General features: G+C 38.2%; 2 protein-coding genes across 2 annotated transcripts in view; one reads left to right on the top strand and one right to left on the bottom strand.

Annotated features, from left to right (window-relative positions):
• NSA2 (NSA2 ribosome biogenesis homolog (S. cerevisiae)) overlaps positions 1-381 on the top strand; it is a gene marked incomplete at its 5' end in the record, with an annotated part of 4,263 nt that extends 3,882 nt beyond the window's left edge. Inside the window, one exon of the mRNA XM_009705946.1 lies at positions 110-381. Coding sequence (XP_009704248.1) covers positions 110-177 — 68 coding nt within the window. The remainder of the gene's footprint in view (positions 1-109) is intronic.
• A 6,012-nt stretch (positions 382-6,393) lies between these two features.
• On the bottom strand, positions 6,394-23,773 carry FAM169A (family with sequence similarity 169, member A). The gene is made up of 12 exons (XM_009705936.1): positions 23,639-23,773; positions 22,070-22,169; positions 21,016-21,101; positions 19,490-19,674; positions 17,068-17,240; positions 14,161-14,289; positions 13,911-14,014; positions 11,540-11,594; positions 11,043-11,184; positions 8,769-8,931; positions 7,699-7,905; positions 6,394-6,936 (listed from the first exon to the last, which is right to left on the bottom strand). The coding sequence occupies exons 1-12, from the start codon at positions 23,771-23,773 to the stop codon at positions 6,394-6,396; spliced, it is 2,022 nt and encodes a 673-aa protein (XP_009704238.1).
• Between the last annotated feature and the right edge of the window lie 2,243 nt (positions 23,774-26,016).

Below are 26,016 nucleotides of genomic sequence, written 5' to 3'. Positions count from 1 at the left end.
CCTACACTTTAAGGAGATTTGTGGATTGAACTTGGAAACATAGAAAAATCAATTTATTATATGAACAACCTGAAGCTTTTCTAAACATTTAATTCCTTTTTCTCTTTAGGAAAATATGCACAAGTAACAAACAATCCAGAAAATGATGGCTGTATTAATGCCATTCTACTTGTTTAAGTTGTCTTTAATACTAAGCATTGGACATGGGCTTCTGCAAAATCAGTGCAGTTTCAACAAGATCTCTGGAATCTTCAACCATTCAAGAACACTGACCCCACAAGCCTGTGAGGTACTTAAACATGCCAGAAACAAATGCTTGGATTTTTATATTTATTATGTTGGCTCAGCTGAACACTGTCCAAACAAAAGTGATTAAATTTTCATGTTTTGCTGATGTGGTGTGGATTTGATCTAAACTTTCTTGGTGTTTTTACATGAGCAGTTTCCTGACTTAGATATGTAATATAAATACTTAATTCAGCTCACATTCTTAGTGATGGTAAATACAGCCACTGTCTGCCATGATGGCCTACTGTAATAGCTAAAGGTATAGAAGAATGTACCAGCTTGTATTAAGTTTCTGAGAAAGCAGAAGAGCTGGAAGAATGCAGAAGAGCTGGAAGATCTTACTGCAGACTGGCATCAGAAATTCAACCCTCTGATACTTGCCCCTACAGAAGCATGGCCTTGAGAACACATGAGCAGCATGGGGTGCAGGGGGGAAGATACCTAGGGGGACAACTATTCTCCCCCCACCCTCATTACCTCATAGGTTTCTCCCCTTTGCCTCTATGACTGCATTAGTGGAAAGAATAAGGGCTGGGGATTGTAGCACTGTAGTTCCAGGCAAGAGGAGAAGAGTTTCAGAAGTTTAAATTTATGGAGTTGTAAGGGTTTTAAGATGTGAAATTTGAGGTGGTGTGACAGCCTTGATAGCTACAAGCAGGTGTAGTATCTTGGCTGCTTTAAGAAACATTCCAGAAAAACTAAAGGTCACAAGCATCAACTGATCAATACATATTTAGCTTGCATCCTCAAAATACAAGAAACAAAAGCTGCTTCTAAACTGGAAGCTTTCAGTGATACTGTATATAACTGCATCAGTAATCTCTGAGTCAAGAATTTGGTGGTAAACAAACTTAGCACAATCTGTCACTACAAATAAACATGCCATTTTGTATTTTGAAATGTACTACTTTGAAACAGTACTTTCAAGCCAAGGAACTTTTAACACAAATTCCAAGACAAATCCTTATAAGCTTGCTCCAGTTTTTGAGGGCCATCTTACCCCTCAACACTGTAAGAAGGAAACTTTCAAACAAAGCTTTTAAGATATTTCAGAAGACAGAATGTGAATAGGTTTGCATTGGGGCTTCTTGCATTAAAAGTTATAGGCTAGAGGTGGTCACACATGCAATAAGCAGGTTGAGTAGCAGATTATAGAATGACAGAGTAGTTAAGGTTGGAAGGGACCTCTTGAGATTGTGTAGTGCAAGCCTCCTGCTTAAAACAGGTGTCTGAGGGCCACATCCAGTCTTGAAGGATGGAGACTCCACCACCTCTCTGGGCAACCTGATCCAGTGTTTGACCATTCTTACAGTTTAAGATGTTTTATGTTTAACTAGAACATCCTGTATTCTAGTTTGTGCCCACTGTCTCTTGTCCTGTACTGGGCACCACTGAGAAGAGTCTTGCTCCATCTTCTTTATATGCCCCCACTAGGAATCTGCACACAAGGTAAGATCCTCCCAAGCTTTCTCTTCTCCAGGCTGAAGAGTTCTAGCTCTCAGCCTCTTGTACAACACTCCAGTCCCTTAATCATCATCATGACCAGATGATGTTTCAGACCTGGAACTCAAGCCACAAAGTTAAGCTAGCTGCTTTTCTACCAGCCTTCTAACTTCTCTTACACTATCTGATAGAGGCAGTACTTCAACTATACCACAAAGCCTTCTCCTCTTACAGGCTATTTTGTTAGTTTAAACACATTGCAGTAGTCTAGACTTGTCACTACACAAAGAAGTAAAAATCATAGTGATTTGAAACTAAGAGAGGGTCACAAGCCAGTAAGTCATTTACTTGGAAAGAAGGCATTTTATCAAAACAGATAAAGCCTCTGTTTTAAGTTCTTGTTGCTTTACCCTTTACTGCACATTAACAAGTAACATGAACAGAATACTTGAATTTTCTACAGCTGTCTCAAGAACATTACTACATTTTGTGCTATAAATACGTGACTTGTTGGCCGAATAACACAATTGTTGCACTCAAGACATTTTGATGTTCCACACTGTAGGGAGTGTGTTACAGCATTTCTAGTTGGCTTGTCTATAGCAAACTATGTTAATCGCTAAGTTTACATCATCTTGCATAGCTGGTATAAACAGCAGAATGCATCCTGTAACATTGAGTAGAGCCAATTCTACAGCTTTTTTCTGAAAGTCTGATGCATAAGCTAATTAACGACAGGAAATTGTTTTAAATCGATAAAAGATTTTTCAATTAATAATCTTTGAACTTGTAAAGTTCTTTGGTAGCACACAGATTGTAAAGTGATGCTAGTTCCAGTGAACTGAACCACTTTAAAGCATGCCTCCTGTATAGCAGAAAGGAATCAAATACTAAAAACCAACAAAAAAGTTTGCAAAATGTAAGTTTAATTACTACTTCAAAACATTTCAAAAGCAGCCCAGACAGTACTGAAAAAAGGAAAAACTAACACTGTAACAAGACTTACGTACAATACTCTAGAATAGCAATACATCTTTTGTAAGACTTATAAAGAGGGTATCACTAGTTTAGAAAACATGTAACACCACATTTGTTAAAATAAGTTTAGAAGTGTATCCTCTTGGAAATAAAATTGTAGAATGGTCACTTAAAGCAGAGAAGCTGAAGCTTAGGCCTATTTGTTGCTATTTTTAACTCAGTAGTGTTGATGACATTGTAAATGATCAGTTTGATTACTGATGTCTAGAAGTGAAATTGTACAAAAAAGGAACAAGCTAAGGTCAGACATCATTTCAAATAAGTTAAAAGCAGTTTTGAAATAGGACATGGATACGTTTTCATGTAAAGAGCTATGAAACATGAGAACAGCAAACAAGATTTCTGCATGAAATGAAGATAGACCAAAAGAGAATGCAGGAGAAGCAAAGTAAATGCTATTAAAAATTAACAAGCAGTACAAGACAGACATTTCAACAAATGTTGGATTCAAATGCAAAACTATTTACCAGTTAAGTGCAAGGCTGAAGTCACAAATTAATGTTCTTTAAACTCTATTCCTAGACTAAATAAAGCTCAAAAATAATACTGCTTGCTTTTACTGTACACATGTAGTTCCACAGCATGTTGTAATAGCATTTGGTACAAACTTGTATAAAGTTGGTGTTTTAATCATTGGTTGCTGGTGCAATAAGATCTTAAAAATTCTTTAAGAGTTTGATGGTAATAAGACAGACAGTTAACAGGCCAAAAAAACCCCAATTGTCCAAGCCTAAAAAAAATGCTGGTTTTCAAGGCAAACACTTCAGTCAATAGAGTTGTCAGGTATGTTCCCTTGCATTAATGTAACAGAAGCTACAGAGTATTAAACTGCTGTTCCAATGGGACAATCAGTACAGCAGTAAAAACCTATTATTTAAAATCTGTATTTTCATTTTTCTACTCCATGTTTACTGCAAGATGATTGATGCTGAAGAAGTTGTTACAGAAATAAACTCTGCCCTTTAGTTCAAAAGTAGTGCTGCAGTCACAATTAGAACAATGTCCAGTTTTCAAGACTCTACTGGTCATCAGAATTGCTAAGTGCATCAAAACTGCCCACATGCTGCACATAACAGTCTAGCCATCAGCTACTATCTCAGGTACCCCAGATTTACAGAAGTATCTATTCAAGAGTTTAAAGATGTGAATTTAAGTTCAGTATTTAAAACTGGCTCACTGAAATGAGATCAGAAATCTGACTGTTCTCAGTAGAAACCAAGACTGACCTGATCTAATAATCTTGTTGTAATATTTACATATTCCATATGCAACTGTCTTAAGACAGACAGTAATTGAAATAAGTTTCAACTTAGTCATGAAAAGTAAAAACCAGATGAGTGACACTACCTTCTCATGAACCTCACAGGCAATACAAGCCATAAACATACTTCAGTTACTTCTAGGTGGAATGTATTTGGGACTCACTTTTCATGAGCAAAAGAACCCTTAACTTTTTGAAAGTGGATACATTTGTATTAATTGAGTATTCCACAGATTAATCTTTAGTAAAGCTTGCTCTAAAAATGGAAGATTAGTCACAATATACAGTATACAACCACCCTTTAAGCCACCAGCCCTCACAAATCTGAAACTCTTAGCAATGCAATAGATGTGTTTTCCAGCCACTCTTTTTTTTTTTAACCACAGTAAATCTTACCAGTAAGCCATACAGGAGATAAGAGGTTTTGTCTCATCCTTTATAGAAAATGCATGATTAGTTTTAGAAATGCTTAAGGTTCACTTGAATAGGTTTACAATCACAAAAGACCTTGAACATTTATCAGTCATGGGGTTCATAAGCAGTACCTGTATGTACCTTGATAGGAAGTTACAGCTACATGCAATAGTTCAAGAAACCCAGATTTAACTCAGCAGTCCCATGCACCCTGAGTCCAAAGTTTAGGTAACACATGTTTCTTAAAAACTGCACTTTTTTTCCTACAAGCTGCTCTTAACAGATTAAAAAGGAGTATGGTAATTCATACTATTTCTTTCAGTTGATGAAGTATCTTATACAGTTAAAATACCTTATAAATAACAGTTAAACTGTATAAGCATAAAATCCAAAACCAGATTCTTACATTAGCTTCACAGAGGGATAAAAGTTAAGACAGCATTGCAACTATGCAAGTGAACCTTGTACTCAGAAGTCCTGAACAGCAATTTCTAGGTAACTATTTTTGAGACACTGTGGGAGACTAGTTCACTCATCTTAGAAAAAGCATATAGCAGGACAAATAGCGGTGTGGTTTCCTGTTCTTAGAACCATTGTATTTTCTTATTCCTGAGTTTAACCCATTACAAGAGGAGCTTCTATTGAAAGAAACACATAGCAAAATAAGGAGTAACTTACTGTATGGGTGACAAATTAAGTTAAATATATGGTTTGCCAGGAGAACCTTTGAAGGGAAACATGCATGAAAATCCTTTTTTTATTTGTTTGCATACATTCTGTTTGCTTTTAAGAAAAGCTGTGAACTGGGAAGCTATCATCCCAGGGATTACATCTTAGTTAGAAAAAGAAAGTGGGAATCAGAAGTATTTGCAAGCAATCACCTGCTAACTCCCAACGGTATAGAAGTCTGGGAAACAAGTATATGCTGAAACACACTCTTAATATTCACACTAATAAGTGTCACAACCACCTGAAATGCCAGCACTCACAGGATTCACAGGCCTGGCAGTCGTAACATTTTAATAGTTACCTGACAGCACCAGCCAAGTATTTAGAAAACACAAAGCACCACTTCCATTCAGACCAAAATGAGATCAAAAGTTGTCATATCCTTTTTCTGTAATGTCACATGTAATCAAGTATCCCCATAACACATGCAAGTAGTTAGGAAGGCAGTCCATATATGTACTGGAGTCTACACTCCAGAAAAACTTAGGCTTACTGAGATGCTTGCTTTGGAAGCTACAAACAGTTTACTGCGTAGGCATCTCTTAATCTACACGTAAAGAACTCCATTATCAGAGTATGCTATGGCAAATACTGCGCTGACCATGTTTCTACTGACTTAGCATTTGAAGCGATTCTCATGAAAGACAGATGCTCCTTATGTTGTTTTGATCTACTGAGTTATACCTCCTTGTGTATTTTGAGATCTAGAATTACAGAATCTTACTTTTTTTAATCTTGTCTGAGAAAATCTATGGGGAGGCAACAAGAAGCAAGGATGGATTTTTCTTGTTCTGCTCCTCTCCACATAGAGAACATGAAATTATTAAAAAAAAAATACCAGAGTGATGTCTGGCCTCATAGAAGTCTATGGGAATTTAACAGACCTTGTTAGGGCCAGGATTTCACACTGCATTTTTCTTACCCAACTGCCACCTGAATTATGAAAACTGCTCCCTTTGCTAGCACAGCTGTATTTATTCAGCACGTATCCTTTATAAAAGGAGGAGACTGGCTGTTTACTTTCATACTCTGATGAAGCTCAATGTCTAGTGGTTACAAATTCAAGAAAACTTGAGGAAAGGTGATGAATTCCAAGAGGAAGTCCAACCCAGAATTTTAAACATGTGTGTCCCATGTCCCATATGGTTTAGTTACACCCTAGTGTTTTATACAAAATAACTTTCTTATAAATAGATGGATTAACAATCAATATTTCATTTTTAAGCTGGCTTTCCTTTTTTCTTGGGTGGACCTTTGCAGCCTTTGGCCTTTCTTCGCAAGTTTCTCCTGTCTACAATGGGTACCTCAATTTCTGCTTCCTCAGAGCTGCTGTCAGCAGCCCGCTCCACTGCTGTCTGTGGGTACTGATCCATCTGCTCAGCAGAGTCTGAGTGCTCTTCCAACTGGTTCTTCGGTCCTTCCTGTCCAGAAGGCTGCTGAAAAGAAACACCCTCAAGTTCAACCACTATCAAAGAGCTCTGACTCAAGGCAACAGGAGCCTCTTGTAAATTGTGCCCTGCTTCCTCATTTTGATCTTCCAATGAGGAAGCTGTTTTGGGCGACATGTTTTCAGAAACAGATTCTTCCCCTGCTTCCATTACCATAGAGTTGGGCAGGCCATTGTCAGATGGCTCTTCCTTCGATGCCAAAGCAGCTGCATTTTCAGTGGTCGTCTTTTCAGATTCTGGCTCTTCTCCAGTGCCCTCCTTCTCTACTGATGTACTTTCTTCAGCCAGGACTTCTGAATCATTTGCATTTAAAACCTGCAGGGAGAGGGAAAGGGTGCCAAAACAACCAAAGGGACAGTTAATTGAAGATACAAGAGGCTGAACAACTACTGCCCCTAGCTAGCAACCACAGAGGATTTTTTGGCATTCAGCAGTTTTAATACTACATTTACAGTCAACAAACCAGTCCTTTCCTCCTTTTTGCACAAAACTGTTTTGTGAACTGCATTTGATATCCAGAGTTGTTCTCCTATTTTCAAACTCAATTTATTCAAAAGATTATTCAAGTACAGTGAAGATATTCTGAAATTAATCCCAGGAAAAAAAAATTTAATTGTATATGTCTAAAGTAGCATTTTGCTAGCATATAACAATCTGCTTTTGCACTACAAACAAAACCCAGTAAAATCTGTGTTCTAGAAGGGTATTTTGCCAGTAATTAATTGCTTGTAAACTTCATCAGGGCAGAGTTACTAGACAAAATAAGGATGTGGCTTTTCACTTATATCCACCAGTATTTTAGTGAGAAAGAGCTGTTTCATTATGGCCAAGGGAAACTGGAGCAATGTATCTTTCTTTTTGGTATCACATGCATATATGCCCCACTTCTGCATACAGAAACAGAAATGTTAGTATATTCTGTTTATGGATTTACATCATCTGGCTTAATAATTGCTTCTCCCAACTATTTCATATGCTGGTAGGGGCTACTTTCTATCTGTTACTTAAGAGAAAAACCAGCAAGATATGTACACTCTGAAGGAAAGATGACTTCACATCTTGTTTCAATTCTCTCACCTTCTCTAATACAGCATCTTCTGAAGGTTTTGCCGGAGACTCAAGGATTAATGGAACAAACAGTGTTAAGGGTTCTTCTCCTTGACTCTCAGACTGCAATTCTGATTCACCACTTAGAACTTCATCTGCTGTTTCCTCTTCAGCCATAAGTGAGGTCCTACCAGTTTCTTCTGTTACCTCACCATTAAGAGGTTCTGATGGAGTTTCCTAGGGAAAAAAAAAAATCACCTTTCTAAGTCGAGATTATGCCCAGTCATTGTTTCCCAACACTAGTGGGTGGATCTATGATCCAAGTTTGCAGCTTAATGTGAGAAGCAGATAGCTCAGGTACCCAGAAATGTGTACTAAGAAGGTAGAGCTTAGTGCAGAGTAGCTAACTTAACCAGTGTATTAGCTTGGTGTTGTCACCTGCGCTAAATTTTTGACCATAGCTTACACTGTTGGAGCCAAGCCAAGCAGTTTTTATGCATCTCACAAGCATACATGCTGCAGTCATTCCTTGAACCCAACACAGCTTAAGATCCACTTTGTCACTGATCAGTAAGCATATAAAACACTGGAGGCATCACCAGGCACAAAGGGTACTAACAGATTTAAATTCAAGCTGTTAACAAGTTGTAGATAAAGGCTGGATTTAAACATCAAAGCAGGCAAGCTTTAAGTGGAGAAGTAAAGAAAGCCAATAGTAGTCACTGAAGCATACCAGCTATTGGTTTCCTCAAAGAAGTTTTTTTTTTAAAGTAGAGATACTGGATCAGATCTTGACCATACTCTAGTTCTCCAGATTGTCTCAGGAGAAATCAATTAAGAAAACTAGCTTGTCTACCAGCTTAAGAGTTCACCTTACTGAAGATCCTATAAACTCTATTGTTCAAAATAAGTATAATGGAATATTCCCTGAAACTAATTTTATACTAACCTTAGCTTCTCAGATATACTTCTCAATGAAGCATTGGTACAGAAAAATCAAAGAGTTGATAGTCACATGGATCAAGGCAGTAAGGACCATATTTAACAGAAACATATTTGTATTCCAAACTTATCTGCTATCGCTATCACATCCAGCTCACCTCCTCCTCACTCAGTTTCTCAGGGGGTGATCCATGTACTTCTGCTTCTGATACAGACAGGCCCTCATTTTCAACACTTGTTTCCTCATCCTTCTCAACAGTATTCTCTTCAGATACTTCTAAGTTTCCAGAGCTTCCAGATGTGTGGGCAGGAGGTTCCAGCCTGCAGTAGGTATTAAGATATATCCTTTAATCTTTTAGATTAATACACAATTTTGGTGATCTCAGAAGTTCTTTCATGAAAGTGCTGTATCACATGCTTGCCATAGGAAATAAGAATCCAGAAAACTAATAAATCTAAAAATGGTTAATCCCTCATTAGGAAAAAGACATCAAGTAGGAAAAATTGCTTTGGCTGTTATAAAATGAAGATATTTCTCTCACTTCCATTTTATGGGAATAAAAGTCAGAAATTTAAGTTTGTTATTTTTAATTCAGAAAGCAGTAATCCATTACATATTTGCAAGCCACAACGGCGTGAGAGAGGAAGCAGCTTCTCCCATCCCCACTGTAGAAACAGTTTAAAATTAAGGAGTTATAAAAGCAAATGTTTGTGTAATTGTTAAATATACATATATTACAAAGACCATGACTGGAAAAGAATTCAAGGCAATAAACACAATGTGGCTAAAGAAGATTGAATCAGCTAGACATTAAATTAGCAAATAGCTAAAGATGAAGTTCTGATGCACCTGATGGGTAGTAACACTATCTCAAACGTTCAGTTCTCATTTTTGAGATGATAAAACTGAGATAAATTGGAAGTATTACATACAAACAAAGATAAAAGTACATGCAATAGGTTTGCAGGAGGCTACTTCACAATCTCATAGTAAAGGCAGTATAGGAGAGTTTTATCCCAGGTGCCAGTCTTGAGATGAAGGCACTCCATAGCAGAAAGTCCCTGACAGGAGACCCTGCTGCATTTGCTAATGTGTACGGAGAGAAAGAACCAAGCTGATATCCTGCCCTGTTGCCATCAGGATTCCCCTTAGCTCTGTTCACAAATACCATGTTACACATCTTGTTCAAAGGAGCAGTGGCACCTCATTGACTTCATTTTGCAAGGCCCAAAAGACTGACATTCTATTAACAGGCTAGTCCTCACACATGCCAACTAGTCAATTATTAGTAGTAACAGGGCAAAGAATCTCTCGACCTGTGGCAGCATGAAACCATGCCATTTGGCCTGTCTGAACCAGCTTAGGGCAGCATACTGACAGTGCAGGACAGCAGTGCAGTATCTCTGTAGTTCCACGGAGCAATTCAAAAACAAAAATTAGCCTGTGTCTAGCTGAAGACCTTGCTTCACTTGAAAAAAAGAAAGCAACTAACTTTGTTTAAAGAAACCAAAACAAGTTTGAGTGATTTCCTAGAAAATAATCAGGCTATCTTCAGTTCTTCAAAAGAGGTTTTTGGGTTTGCAGTGGGGTTTTTTTGGAAAAGAATGAGGGGGAGACAGACATGGAGTGGGGATAGGGACAGTGTGTGTCTATAAGCATGCATATACTCACATACAGGAAGGGGAAGGAAGGATAAATTAATTGAAAATAGACACAGTTCTGCTTTCTGGGTGGAAGCCAGTGCAGATTAGTACTTCAGGCCCCACCTTGTACGAATTATGGCATGCAAGTGGTACAGTTCTTCACATCCCCATTTGATAATTATTACACAGGATAACATCCTTTAAGCTAGGACAACTTTTTTCCCCAGGATGTAAGTCTCTATATGATTGTTTTAAAATCAGAATTTGTCTAAACAAAGGGCTCTACTTTGAAGGCAGGTGGCTCCTGTAACTCTTTTGTTACCAAGTGACAAGCAGGAACCAGCTCCCAAACTACACAGTGAGACTTTACTGCAATATGCCACCATAATAAGAGGTCAGGAAGGGACACCTCTCCAAACATGACACATAGCATTGTGGATACATGTCCAGTTATATTATTGCAAGAAACAGTGCTGTATGAATATAATGTTTTTACCTTCACGCAGACTCAGTTATAAACAGAATACCCTCAGGCCTCACTGTTTTCTTATTGTTATTTTCAGTACCTGCCAAGCTTTCAGACACACTGCATTTTGGTGCCACCACTCTTCAGGCGATGTCTCAATTTTCCTTCTCACATCAAGCTTTATTTTCAGTAATTTTAAAATCAAGCAAGTAAAGTATGAAGAAAGGAGAAGAAATACCAAGGAGCACACTGTGAGACACCGATTAGTTTGAGACTGCCTAAGCAACAAAATAAGAAATCAGTAAAATATGGGCTTCTCTACCTGCTTTCTGACACACGAAGAGTGTTTTCCTCATCTCTTGGGGAAGTTTCAGGTTCAGATTTCCGGCTACTTTTTCCTATCCGGGGACGTTTTAAAAGACTGCTTCGTGTCCAAATGGCAAAGGGCAGGGTTACGTTAGGGTCTTAGGAAAAAACAACAAAAAACAAAACAACAAAATAAACGCAAGTGAACAAATGTAGTGTAAGATCCAGATATAATTTCCCCTCCTAATATTTCCCTGAAGAAACTGAGTGCCAGTGAAACAGCATTTCATTGTGGTACTTTTAGTGAATACACATACATACTGTCTTTACCAAGACTCACAACGATTTTATCCAAAGTTCTCTGAAAGGTTTGAGTTGAGCCTCAGCACCTTTGAGGAAGGCATATTTTTATATATTTTGCAGATGAATATGCTAAGATTGAAAGGGGTAAAAGAGCCTGCTAACGTATTAATCCACAGTAATCACAATACTGATAATCAAGGTTATTTTTACCTTTAGATGTGCTTGCTTGGACATCCATTGATTCTTCACCTTTTTGAGTGTCAGTCTGTGAAGCAAATGCATAGCTAATGTTATTCCAAAAACTTCTGAAGTGACTGAAATACCTTTATCTCCCTGTCTGTGGTTGCATCTTTCTAAAGCACTATTTCATATTAATGATCCTATGAAAGAGCAGCTACAACCATTCTTAATTTCAGGTACTTACATGTACGTATCTTATCTCTCAGATTTTTTTTTTATTATTATTATCTTTATTACAAGGGTGAATATTTTTTTCCCCTGCATTTTACTTCTGGCCTCAACATAGAAGATAAGACTTGAAAGTAACCTGTCATTATAAATAACACTACCAAGCTTTTTTTGCTAACTATTAATTATGTGGACACCTGTTATAAATTGAAATGCTAGAAGTCTTTTTTGTTTCCCCTTTTTGTATAAACCCAAGGGACTACACTAGCAAACAAAATTTAACAGGAAAGTCTTATTTTATGTTTCTGTTCTATTTTGTAGTCTTATTTTTAATCACTGCATGCAACAGATTATGGCAGCCCATGTGAAAAAAAGATCAGACAAGAAAAAACAGAACTTAGCAACTCAGCAGTAATGCCAGTTACAAGGACAGTCAGCACAAGAGGCTGCTTGTGTCAGAGTTCCCTCTGGAGCTCTTTTGCCTCTTGTTCTTCCCAACCATCCCAATACTTCAACTTTTTCTGCAAGTTAGCTGAGGACTTGGTGGTCAAACACTAGATACTCTGAAGCGGGCACAAGCTGTACATGTTAAAATAAAGTTATGCACATTGCTCTTTCTTAGCTGCTGGAAGTAATCTAGAACTGGCAAGTATCCAGCATCCAGGCGTTCCACCACCTCTCCAGCCTCACTTCCAGTACTACCCAAGAAGGCCAGCAAAAAGTGGCCATATCTAGATTCTGCTGCTTGAAATAGTTTCAGGTGATTTTTAAATACATAAGAATTTGTAGACTAATGACAAATTATTCTAGCATCAAAACACACAAAATAGGCAGCACTAAGCAAACGGTCAAAATAAAAGTTGGGGACTATTTTTTCCTGGTTTGAGGGAAGGTGAGGTATTTTATTCTGTTTGGTAGTCCAACAGTTTTCAAAGCATTGTGGAACTGCATATAGATAGTGCAGGTGCCAAGAAGAGAGCTGCCACCAATTCTCCCAAACTATGAGGAGTTGGAGCACTTCGGTATCTACTGTCTTCCTCTTCTGGAAGAGGGCAAGACACAGGGCTTGAATTCTTAACTCATAGCAACAAAAATCGTAAGAACTACTATCCCTCTGCTATTTTCTCCAAGAACATCCATATAGCTCTATAACCAAAACATGCGTTTTTTCAGATCATTTTTCTGACATGATTATTATTGAAACCTGAATCTAGAACTCAGGGATGATGCTCAAGACACTTGACAAATGAAAGACAATTAAGAGTTTTTGCTTCTGGTTATTTAGAGACTAAAAACATCACTACTTTGCTGTCAGTTTTGCTTTGGGAAATGCTAATTTTTTCAACTGGGAAAAGGTACATTCAACTTACATTTCAAATCTAAAGTGTTAGATACTAGTAGCCGAGAGTAGCAATTCAGTCATTATTTCCCATTTTTAATTAAAGCATTGGCTTCTACAACAGCATGGTCACATCAATACTACAGTCAGTCCTGAAGCACATAGATCCATGCTCCCTGTATTTGGAGCTACAGTTATTCTCAAGCACATTCTGTGTGGCCTCAGAATGCAAGTGAGATGGAGGAACGCCTTCATAATATTCAAAGACACAAATATATTCATGACCATATGTCCATATGTGGCTGAAATCTGATTGATATTTCAAACACATACAAAGAAAGCTGCAGTCCTTCTATACATAGAATGTATAGCTCTGAATGCAAACTAAACACTTCCCATTGTGTCAAAGTGTTGTGAATGTGCACTCCTAAAAACACTTTTCCTTATTCTCTCCACTCTTATGATGACTCTCCTGTTCAACAGCCTTTCCATACACTTTAATCTCAGAGCAAGTTGAAATACTGCCCCTTCTCTGATCTCCTAGCAAACAGCTCAAATTATAGACCCTGACAGCTGTAGCAGACCTCTACATTCATAGGAATGCCCCACCCCCCTGCAAAAAATATGGTATTTTTAACCTCAGCTTAGTCATTGGTGTTACATCAGTGGGAAGCATAACATCCACTCAAAGAGTAACAAAAGCATTTCTCTTTTATATATATAGTGCGGCATTGAGCCAATTCAATTATGATGAGATGGACTAAGCATTTATCCTACTCTTTTTTTTAGTAACAAAGCAATCAAAGAGGTAACAATCTATGTACCCACACTTACCTGTGTTTCTAGCCCAGTCTCCTGTCCACTTGCTTCAGATACTGCTGCAGACTGCTGAAGATGACACTCTGCTTGCAAACTCATATTGTCCTGTGAGGCCTCTGCTGTTAAGATTTAACAGAGGAAACAGGAAAACAGAAAATTATAGTACCTTTACATAACAATTAACCATTCCAAATATGATCTCACAGATCTCAGTCTGTTGAACTTTTATAAAGTGTCAAAAAACAACAAACCAAAGCATCCATACCTGCAGTTTCAACATTTTCCTTTTGCAATATAGAGATAACGGATGTTCTCTGGAACCAAAACCCTGCTCCCTCCACTTCCCACAACATCTTGTGATCCCCAGGATGCTTCTCAAGATACTGCTTACAAGCTGAAGAAACAAAAAACCCACTATATTATATATGCTATATATTCAGCTGTACCTCCGTTTTTACAGTTTATCTGAAATCAAATTAGTTTGCAATCTGCCATCATACATGTAAACCACCACAGGAAGAACTGTTCAACAAAACATCTGAGTGAAACAAACATAATATTGCTTTACCCTACTCATCCTTCTCAATAAATCTTTTATTCAGGTTTAAATACTTCCCATTACCTTAAACTGAAAAGAAAGACGGATGGGATTTTCTTTTTCTCTAAGCACCCACTTGAGTTTTACAAGTTCACTGGTCACTGTCCCTGCCAATCACAAGACAACCCAGGATGGAAGGGCTCTTAGGCAGAAGATACAGTCATGTGGTTTTTGTCACCCCATGTTATTATAGGCACTCATGAAAAGCACTCTTTGGGAATGCAAACATTTTACCATTGCATGGTTTATCACCCACTCACTGTTCACTTCTGGAATATTTGTTGTCCCTTCACCTCTTTTCTCCCAATACACATACTGAATATACATGTGGAGAGGAATGCTTTGACTTTATTCTGCAGTAGCTACCAGGAAAACTACTATTTTTCACCTGATTCACTCCTGATGCATACTCTCAGCGGACAAGATCTCCGCCGTATCATTTCTTGACCAGGAAAATAGATTAGTCATTAAATTCTACTCAAGACAGTTTGCTGGTTGAAGCCTAACAAACCAGGTCTAGTCAGATTCAACAAGACAGTCATACTTGAAAAAGCAGAAAATTTCCAGTGGCTAAGAAGGCCAGATAAGTACGTTCACAGAAGAAAGCTTTCAACTTTTAAGGCTGGGCTAGCAAATAAAGTGGACAGCAGACACTCTCTATTAACCCCTTCCTTCCCCAGAAGGACAAGGAGAGGAGAAAAGGGAGAGAGACTTACAGGCTGGAAAATTAAGACTACTTTAATAAAACAATAACAAAAAAAAAAAAAAAGAGTATAACATTAATACTAATACTACTAGTAATAGAAATAAAGACTATACAAAACCAATACTGAGCTTCCCAATTGATACTCAGGGAATTGCAGGCCATGGCCCCTAGATGTCCTGGACTGGATTCTGCAGCCACCACGAACTGGATTCAGGAATTCACGGATCCAGGTCAGAGGCAGGAGAATGAGCAGGGTCCCACAGGGATGCCGGCCATGAAAGAAAAGACTGACCCCCGTGATCCCTTAGCTTTATACTGAGTCTGAGGTGCATGGGACAAAATACTTCATTGGTCAGTGTGATAAATAATATTGTAGTTTTGCTTAAGTCATAGTAGACAGGCAGTCAGAAAGAATGTAAGTTTCCAGGTACCCAAGTATGGGGACAGAGACAAGGTAATGTGTATTCGGATATAGGGTTAAGTTGCTTTGGCTGACACCACTTATCTTAGCCATGATTAGCCTCTACCTGGCTGTTGCCTTCCTGCCCTTATATGGAAGAAAGAGAGGATTAACTGTCAACTTGGGTTTGCAACGTAACTGAAACAATAGAGCACAGGCACCGGAATAAGAAGTTCAACCAAGAGGAAGACTTTGAGCCTTCACCCCACAACCCTCAAAGACGACCCCTAGAGAACAGTGCGCAGACACAAGTGGGAGGGTATAGATGTAAATAATGTCGGGGAAATAATTTAAATATGTATGACTTCTGAAAAATGACATGAATATGAATGACTGTCCTAAATAAATTTATGGAAGTGAGACTAACCAGTGTGCATGCAGGAGGATCACGGAGGTGATCTCCCGTGCACCCAGCACTGAAATAAACCTTTGCTTCACAGACTTTGTCCTCTCTTAAAAACTACATAGGTGAATGTTTCTCACAGTCAGTTTTTGGTCACCTGTCCTGTCTGCACTTTCCTGCAGGTGCAACCCTTTTACATCTTTTCACTTGTGGACCGTAAGAGAGCCAGCAGTGACCTTGGTTCCCATAAGAATAAGTATAAACATGGGCCTTTCTGCATACCAATCCTACATTACTTTAGTAAGAAATATAAACATCATGCATTATCAATTCTGAAAGCAGACACTGTCTGGAAAAAAAAACACAGTCAACTTTAGAAAGTGCAGTCACTCAGAAGAAAATTGAAAGAAAAATTCACTGAAGGAAGAATTGGTTCTGTTTCAGCCAAACCAGGACAGAAGCCTGGCAGATGGCCTAAGAGTAGGACAAGCCTTGAGAAACAGGGCAAAGAAAACATGCTTCTTGCCTGAAAAGAGTCCCAAGCAACATCATTTCCAGAATGTGTGTCATTTCTTAGATGACATAACCCTCTTCGGTTGCTAATGGAAGAACCATAAGTGTTTTCCTTGTACATTAGAACTGTGCCTTCTTATACCCAAGTTAAAACATAGCCTAGTATGTCCATTTGGATAGAAGTTCTGAGAAATCATTAATTTAATGACATTGTGAGGCTTAGTTATGAGCAAGAAAAAGGCACCATGAAGAAGATACACGTTAGACCACACACAGAAACACCTGGAGCCTTGGGGGTACACAGTGGTAAGCTTCACAGTAGCAGAAAGCCAACAGAGATCCAATAATTTAATCTCATGTAGAGGATTAAAAAAATCTAATCAGGAACTATTTCACCGTCTTAAATCAGGATTTTTAGCCTTCACTGAAGAGCAGAACATTTAATACAGAAACTGAGGATGAAGCCACAAACATGGATCTTGAATGACAGCACTCATTTGGACACATAAAGAAAGCACAAATAAGATCAGAAAAATAAACTAAAGAGCTTGCCTGTGTACATTAAGGATGACAGCGGGTATCTTAGGCCAAGAGAACATTCATCAAAGGACTTCACAAAGTCTTCCAACATGATTAGTCCAGAGTCTTTCCCATGATGTTTCTTTCTTACAAACATTGTGTCGAGCACTGGCAGCTTATAATTCTGACGAGAAAAGCTAGATGGACTTCCTGAAATAACAGGAGGGCAAAAAATATTCATCAGTACTTCAGCATTGACATGCTGCAGCATGGATTTTAGCATATTCAAATAAAAACTTTTAACTTATAAAAATTATACCAAATGATATAATTCTAAGTTATATAAAATTATATTAAAAATAATTATAACATTCATTAAAAATAATTGCTATCAGTCATTTATTGGCTCTTTGGGCAAGCTTCATAATGTTGCCAAGATATATCAATAGATTAATATGTTAGAAGAAGTCTGTAGTACTTGAAAAGAATAGCAAAGATAGAGAGGAAAGGCTCACTTTGAAATCTCAGTACACAATTCCATAGTAAAACTATACTAAAAATGAAGCTGAAAGAGGGAGGAGGGAAAAGAAGACAATAAAATTCTTGAATTGCACTTCTACACAGATTATATCACTCCTCAGGACAAATACAGAGACTGTAATTCATCTCTTGTTTAAAGACCGAAACAATAATTCCAATTTTTTTTTTAAACAAAACCACAAAAATCCTAGGACAATTTACATTGGAATTTTCCCATAAACACCACATTATCCATAATTAAACAAAGATGAAACAGACTGTCACAATACATAGGTTCTTCAGTATCAGACAATTCAAAGAGTAACTATAGACTCAGTGGTGACAAACAGATGCTATATAATGGTATTCAGACAGCCCATCAACTATCCATTCCATTTTCAGGCCCTCATTTTGTGAGTCAATGTGAACTATGCCAAAAAGTTGCCCTTTCCTTTGACAAGGCCAAAGTATAAAGTTGTCTATACAACACAGTTAGTCTTTGCAACATTGTACTTTTGAGACCAATGAACGTACTTACCTTCATTTTTCAAGCAAGGAAAATGTGCGCAGAGAGGTTACATGACTGGTATTCCAAAGGATACCCAAGTAAAACTTCATCACTCTTGCCTAACCATCTGTTTCCAGAGCTGTCTTTCTCCATGTAGACTACTCATTTGGAGAATACAGCACACAATCAAACATGGGTAAAATACTGATGTCTAGAAAGATTAGCCTTCAGTGTTTGCTAATGCAGGACAAGTAAATGAGAGGGTATCTTTAGAAATATAAGAAGTGAGCATGAGTACAGCAAAACTTCAGTGCCACATAAAGAAGTGTCCCCATTCTAGACTAAAAATACAGTCACTACTCTGATTTCTAGCTTTAAAGCCACAACAAAAACCACTACAATGTAAATACTACTTTGTGATCACCACACTACAGCAATTTTGACATTAAAAATACTGAGACATATAAATCATGTAGTGTATAATTTTTTTTAAAACAAACACTGAGATAACAATCAAAATAAATTAGCCAATCACTTTCCTATCTTGATTGCCAGATAAGAATAGGTCACTGACCCAGACAGTTTACTATTTTAACAGTTTCCAAAGGCATACATGTGTGTTAGATGGGGCAAGTCTCCAGCAAGCATCCAGTACCATCATTAATCTTGAATTAGTTAACCCTCTCCAGAGATGAAACAAAAATGCCAGACTGTTTCTTCTTGATTCAAATATTGATATTGTACAAAGTGCTATCAATATGCTAAACAGTCTACCCAAATACTAAATTTTATTCAGAAAAAAGTGAAAAACATAATAAATTCCAAAATAACCACAGAGAAATTATGTTTTAGAAAAAGAGAAAAACAAAGTCTGTAACATTAATAACAAACTTGTCAGCTCAATTGTAATCTGAAGGAATGCATGCATGGAAGTAAAAGGAAGCTTTTTTGTTATCACTAGATGTAGCTGAACCTTACGGCTGTGAGCAAAGTTTCTATGCTGTCATGCTATAAAATATTTAAGTAATAATAACATGCGATTCTACAATCATTTCAGCTAAACAGGATCTCTGCATTCTGGAGCTAGGTCAAAAATACGAAAAAAATCCAAACAAAAACAAAAAACCAAGCACAGCCCAATCCAACCATAAACAATTGTTCTACAGAAAAAGAAAAAAGCTTTCAGGCATACCTCATTTCTACAGTTTTAAATATATTTTGTAGAATATGAAGAAATCTAAGAACTTTCTTAGATTGCTAAAGCATGTAAGCATTTAAGCTAGAAATTTTAACAGTACTGTGACCTCCTATGATCTCAGGAAAACACTAACTCATTAGGCCTGCAAGGCTTGTAGAGTCTACTACATACAATATTCTTCAAATAAGCTCCCTATCTTCCCCCCTCTACTCTCTCAAATCCCACAATACTCAAGTGTTTTACCTGTAGGTTTAACAGAATAGAATCCAATAGCCTCTCCATTTTTCCACATGATCTTAGCATAGTCATTGCTACCATGACAGAGAAATGGGACCTCATGTCTTGCCATTTCTTGCGTCCGATAGATAATTCGATTCAGAACATAGAGAACAATCCTCTCTCCAACAGTCTCCACCTAATGAAACAAAGAACATTTTAGAAGAGTGGTCAGATTAGTTAATACTCACACATCAAGGACCTTATTTTTCAAAGTTGCCAGTTAACACAGTCGTAGACAGAGTCAAGAGAAGCTGTAAGTGCTAAAGCAGGATGAAGCTCTGTGGTTTGAGGGCAAGGAGATGCTTCGGAGCCACCACAACAGGTTAAGTATAAAGCATTACCACAGACAGAGGATATTTCACAACTTCAATGTCACTCCTAATCCAATGTGCAAAAGCTGAGAGAGGTGCTGGGAGTGTGGCGGGGGTGGAATGCTCAAAACTATTTTTGCATTTAAGAAACATTCAAACACAATACTAGTACACCAGCCACAGACTTCCCAGGCTAGCAGGTAACTGGAATCCTACAAAGCAGAAATGAACCTCACAGGGTAGCAGGACTTGGCACACTCAATCACTGCCGATAGAGTGGCAGACAACAGGACATGATGCAGTGGAAGAACTAGTTTACAACAGTTTCCGTGGTATAAATCAAGTAACTCAATATCCTTTTCTCTGTCCTCCAGGGTTCCTTTTACATATGAAATTTAAGTTCACCACTATCCTATCCACTCTGAAGGAAGAATGAAGGAATCATCCTCTCTTCCCAGTGCCCCTGATTTAATCACTATCCTACCATTAAGAGGCACATGGAAAACAAGGCTACATGCCAAATTCTCCAGAGTAAATTAAAAATACAAATATCAAAGATGAGTGCTCAGATTCCATGAGCAGGTATAAATTACACTCCTGGAAAAATTTCCAGTTTTTGAAAAATAAAAACTCCATGCTACACAGGTGTCAGCAATGGTAACAAAGGTCAGTGATGAGCAATAAGGCGGGCATTGAGCAACTTAGTTTCCCAAACTTCATGTATTGCCACTGCAAACCACCAGCTCCAACTTGCCTCTATCAAACAGGTTCCCAACAATATTTTTAGCTTACTAGTCTCCTGATGAGACCAATAGGTACTGCTATGGTACAATGTACCACTCCACTAAGACACTTCAATACAACCAGACATATGATGTTCTAAAGAATAAAGAAAAAACCTCTTAACATCACTAACATCTAAATAGCTTACATATGAAGCTACTGTATGAGAATCACTCTTGCTCTAGACTATCTTCACAACCAAGGTCCCTCCCCCTAGTACATATTTGTCTATTCCCATTGACCTTGCTTTTGACTTGAGACAGCCAACTTGTTTCTGAATGAAGTGAAAAACATGTAACATCTCACACACTAGCTATCTGCCATTACTTGCCACTATCCTGAATGATACGAATAATTGTTAGGTGAATGTTGGAGCGCTTTACCTGACGAAGCCCCTGTCTAGAAGGGACAGATGTTCTCAAAATGTCATCAATTGACCACCACTGGTCAGCAAGATACAGGGCTACAGCTTGAAAGAAACAAGGGGAAATAAAAAGTTAGTGATTCTTACCATTCTAAAAGAAACATATTCATTAAAGCTACTAAACAATTAGGAATAACACTCTACTAACCAAGTTAAGCATCTTCCAGTTGGCACTAGATTAATGCAGCTCTCACTACCCCAGAACAACAATTTTGTGCAGTATGACATACAGGAACTGTTCTTCAGACATAAGCACTATCTTTCACCATTGCACTCTAGCACCTCCTTCCACTAAAAACTGGCCCTTCCAAGTGCAGTCATTCATATATGTATTTCAGTTTTGGGTTGCTAATGGATATTGATATTGAAACTGTGCAAGTTTTAGGGAGTCAGGTGAATGTAAAAAGGCTGATAGCCATGTGATTAGCAATCAGGAAGAATTTGATCTATGGGCATTTGTGGCAAACTTGGCAATCATACATGGCATTAAATGGAAAGAGAAGGAAACATGCAAGACTGGAAGGGAAGTGAGAAAAGGAGGTAAAAAAAGCCAGTGAGATGTCATTAGAGCCAGAGCTATGTTAGGACTTAAAGCTAAAGACAAATTTATGATGCTGATCAATCACTGCTAATAAAGAACACCTAAAGTCATGGGCAAATTAATGGATACTACGAATGCTCCATAAATTCCTTTTGGAGAGGTGAGGTGTGCATAAGGAGATCAAGAGATACATGTTGTACTTAGAGTCAGATAAGCACCATGTTATTCTGCTATGTATCTTCTGAATTCAATGGGTCCAGTTCTACTCTGATTAGCATGCAAAGTTCTATCACTTTTGTACATGAATCCACAACAAAAATAATAGTATGGGCAACAATGCGGTAAACAACAAATGCAAAAAAGTAACAAACTTATGAGCTACACTAGCATGGAATGAGCAAGGGCCTGGTTACATGTATTTGTCACAGCAAGAGAACCATCAACACAAGAGATTAAAATCTTTAAATGAAACCTGTGAGTAAGTCCCCTGGTGCAAACAAAGCAAGAACTTTGCGCGTCTGCTCTTCACCGTAAAGAGGAATGAAGCCCACAGTTGACAAGCTAATAGGAACCTGAAACAAGAGTGTACAATACTTCAATAGACTCTTGCTAAAACAACATCAGTAAAATATACAGAGAATGTTTAGCAGGGTAAGCAAGACAAATGTTGAAAACCAAGTGCTTAACTGTTAACTGTAAGGACAAGCATCAGACCCCGGCCCTTACTGCAGACATTTCTTCCTGAAGAGAGACTACACTATAAAAAGCTCCAACTGAAGTTCTGGCAGATTTACCTACAGTAATTTATACTGTTACAGCTCTCTGCTGTCAGCAGTTCACATTTATATGCATAACTGAAGTAAGCTATTCAAAGGGCGAGCAGTATGTTCACTTCAACTGTCCCAGCTATGCAAGTTGTCAAAGCCAACAGGAGAGTAAGGCAGGCAGTCAAGCACAGAAACAAACTGGCACAGCAAAACTGCTGTTTGTTTACACAAGCCCTAATGTGCTACAGTCGGAAGACTGGATTCAAAATGGTTTTCTTCCCTTAAATTGCACACATTTTAGAAATTCCAAAGTTGACTGCTTGATTTCTTCTCAGGAACAATGTGAGAAGGGACAAATCAATCCACCTTTCAGGAGCTGAGTACCTTTGTGGAAATGCATTTTGATATTTAAATTCACGTTTTCAATATTTAATTAATGCATAAAACTAGACAGTTCTTAATGGTATGGTAAATAGACTGCTTACCCAATTTAAGAAGATGATGATATGCTATGCTACAAATGAGGACATTAATACAAACAAATATTTAGGCACACAGCACTTCCAGAAATGCAGGGAAGTACTCAAGACTACTTCTGCCAAGGAATCTGCAGCACTGACCTTTTGTTCCCACAGAGAATCCTCTCAGTTCACTCACTTTTCATTAAAGCTATACACCATTGCTTTTATTGGTACTAGTTCTAATAGAAACGTTCATCTAAACAGAACCAATGTTGACCAACTTATCATGCAAGGGATAAGTGTTTAAAACAAAGTGTCACAGCCAGCCTCTGTAAGAACTCCCAACAGCAAGGAATATTTCAGATAAATGAGAATCACTTCTGAAATCAGTGAAACTTGCTGATCAAGAACTGAAGTCAACCATGAAGACCACTGATGGACTGAGATACAGAAGCTAACTGGCTCTTCTTGTAAATTATGAACTCCTTAGTTACAATGATAGATTTTTGTGACTGCACGAATTAGTGCTTTTTAGGAGAGAGTTTGACTCTGTTGAAATTTTAAGCTTTTTAAAAAGTTACTTAATGCATACAGATCCATTGCCTAGAAGCAGCAAGTAGTTACTGATGTGCAGATTTAACCCTAATTACAGAATAAAAAAAAGTAGAGCTTAACACACAAATAGGAATTCAGAAAATACAAAAGCTTTGCTAAAATAATTATGTAATTCAATAGTTATGGACTGGATATTTTAAATCTTAAATCTACAAGTGTATCAAGAAAACTGGGACTAAAGTATTTGCTGGTTCTTACTTTGTTGTTCTCTGACAGAGACAAGAATTCGGGATGGTTTGGACTCCCACGCCGAAGGCGAGATAAGTAGTCCCCTGCTGAGCTCTCCAAGTCCTCATGACTGCAGCTGGTCAACAAATCCACAGGGAATAACATCCTCTTGAAAAATAAGTAACAGTATTACTGTAAGTAGTTTGAGAGATACAATGCACAGTTTAACACATATTCACATATTCCTACTAAAGCTGCAACTAGGACGGCTGAACACCACGCCCCTGCTGCTCTCCAGAGCCCTCTACATCCAAGCCAGAAATAAGAAGTGCTCCAGGCATTTACTTAGGACAGCGCCTATTAACACCTAGTCTGTAAAACAATACACGAACCCACTCTGTTTCCAAGCAGAAAAAGACAGATCTAGCCCATAGATCCCCCTAGACCCAAACGTGGCAGATTTTCATCATACAAACCCACTGTTTGCGGCACATGTACAATAGACCACACACGGCCTTGAGGTTATCTCCCTCCTAGCTGATGATTTTGAGGCCACAGATAAAGCAGTAAGCAGCCAGTGAAAAAGTAACAGTCCAAAAGATAAGAAAGAGGAGTTCGTCTATTTCGGAGACTTTGCATTTAAATCCATCTGTGAACAAACCAAAGCATTGTTCAGAGCTTCTCTCAATAACTGGCCAGTTAGTATGCCTACAAGCTGGTTGTTTCCAAGACCATTTAAACTGTGAACAGAAGATGCTACAAGCTCATTAAAAAAAGAGAGACCCCACAACAGACTAAAGAGACACTTTAAGGAGGAGACAAGACAAAAACTAAAGCATTGAAGACCAACTATAGTGGCAATAGTTCCTTTAAAGCTCAGATTCAAATCTTCTTTGTCAAAGCAGTGTCAAGTTAAGATGAACAAGAGCTCCTGCAATCCACTGCGTGCTCTTCAGCTAAGGCTCTTCCAGGTTTATAAAACTATAGGCAGAAACAGACCCCTCTGTTCCTTTCAAGCTACAGCATAAACTCTTACAAGAAAAACTCTCACAAGCCTGAGCTACCACAAGTTCATGAGAACCTGCTCTGGAGGAACATAGGGATCTCTTGATGTGTCTTGCTCAGCTCCCAGGAACTTAGCACCCAACTCTCAAACACAAAGCTTTTCACAGGGCATTTACGATTCCTAGTCTCCACTAAGGAGTCTTTTTTAATTTTAAATCCTAGTGTCCAATGATTTTTTTCCTTTATCTCTAATCCACCTTCAGTGTTCTACTGACACAGGTAAATCAAATGCAAAAGAACTTCTTATTTCAACTCGCCCAATGGCAATTAAAAAGTCCACCCTTTAAAAGCTTTTTAACACCAATAATGTACTACTATTAAGTTGCTTAAATAAATGAGGCTGCTTCTTCTACATGAGAGATTTTTTTTTTTCCCCTCCTGTTAAAATTGAAAACCAAACTTGGACATGACTTCATTGGCACTTACAACTGCTAACTTTAATGCTTTTGCTGATGAAAACACTAATGCTTTCCATGAATGCTTGTTTAGCTGTACACACACATTCCCCACAACCATTTCCTTTCAAATTCAGCTCATTCCTGCCCTCATCTGTTACTTGGGTTCTCTCTCACCTTCTGTTCCAGTCTCTCACATTCCTCCTGCTATTGCTCACTGCCCCTTTCTGACCCTTAGTTGCACCTCTTAATTCTCCACCTGTTTCTGCCCACCTTCCAAGTGTGCCCTTGCTAAGAGGGCAGAAGCAGGCAAGAGATACCTGACACCAGCCAACTCCATTTGCTCCTCCTGTTTGCATGTGAAGGGACTTCAAGAGCCAAAGGTAAGGCACACATTACCTTTGAATGCAACAGCAATGCACAGCAGCCAGAGGAGTTGCTGCCAGGGAAGAAATTCATCCACCACTGGTCTCCTCACCTCTAGCACGTAAGGTTTACTCACCCATATTACAGTTCTGAAACACACCAGCAATACTGTAGTACACACAGATAGGCTAGCTGGAGACAAGTACATTGCAAGAGAAATAAGAAAAGAGGTGAAGTGTGAGATTACATGTCATTGCTTCTACAAGAGGATGAGGCTTTAGCGCCCTGTTAGCTGCAACAGGTCAGGTAAATTCTGCCTTAAGGGAACACAGACACATGAAAAACAAAGTTTAGTTTTCTGTATGCTGGCAGAAAGGGGACATCCCCCTCTGCTATTAAAGAAATACCTACGTGCTTGGATAACTAAGAATAACAGACAAATCGAGCTGAGCTTGTTATTACATGACAAACAGACAAGCAAGCCAGAAGGTATAACTGAAAGCCTCTAGGTAATAATTCCTGACTTTTTTTTTAGCATAAAATAATGCAGGACCAAAGCAGAAAACACGCAATAAGAAATTC

Source organism: Cariama cristata, unplaced genomic scaffold (assembly GCF_000690535.1).
Source record: "Cariama cristata isolate BGI_N322 unplaced genomic scaffold, ASM69053v1 scaffold10660, whole genome shotgun sequence".
NCBI lineage: Eukaryota > Metazoa > Chordata > Aves > Cariamiformes > Cariamidae > Cariama > Cariama cristata.
This window is presented reverse-complemented; position numbering and strand designations above follow the sequence as displayed.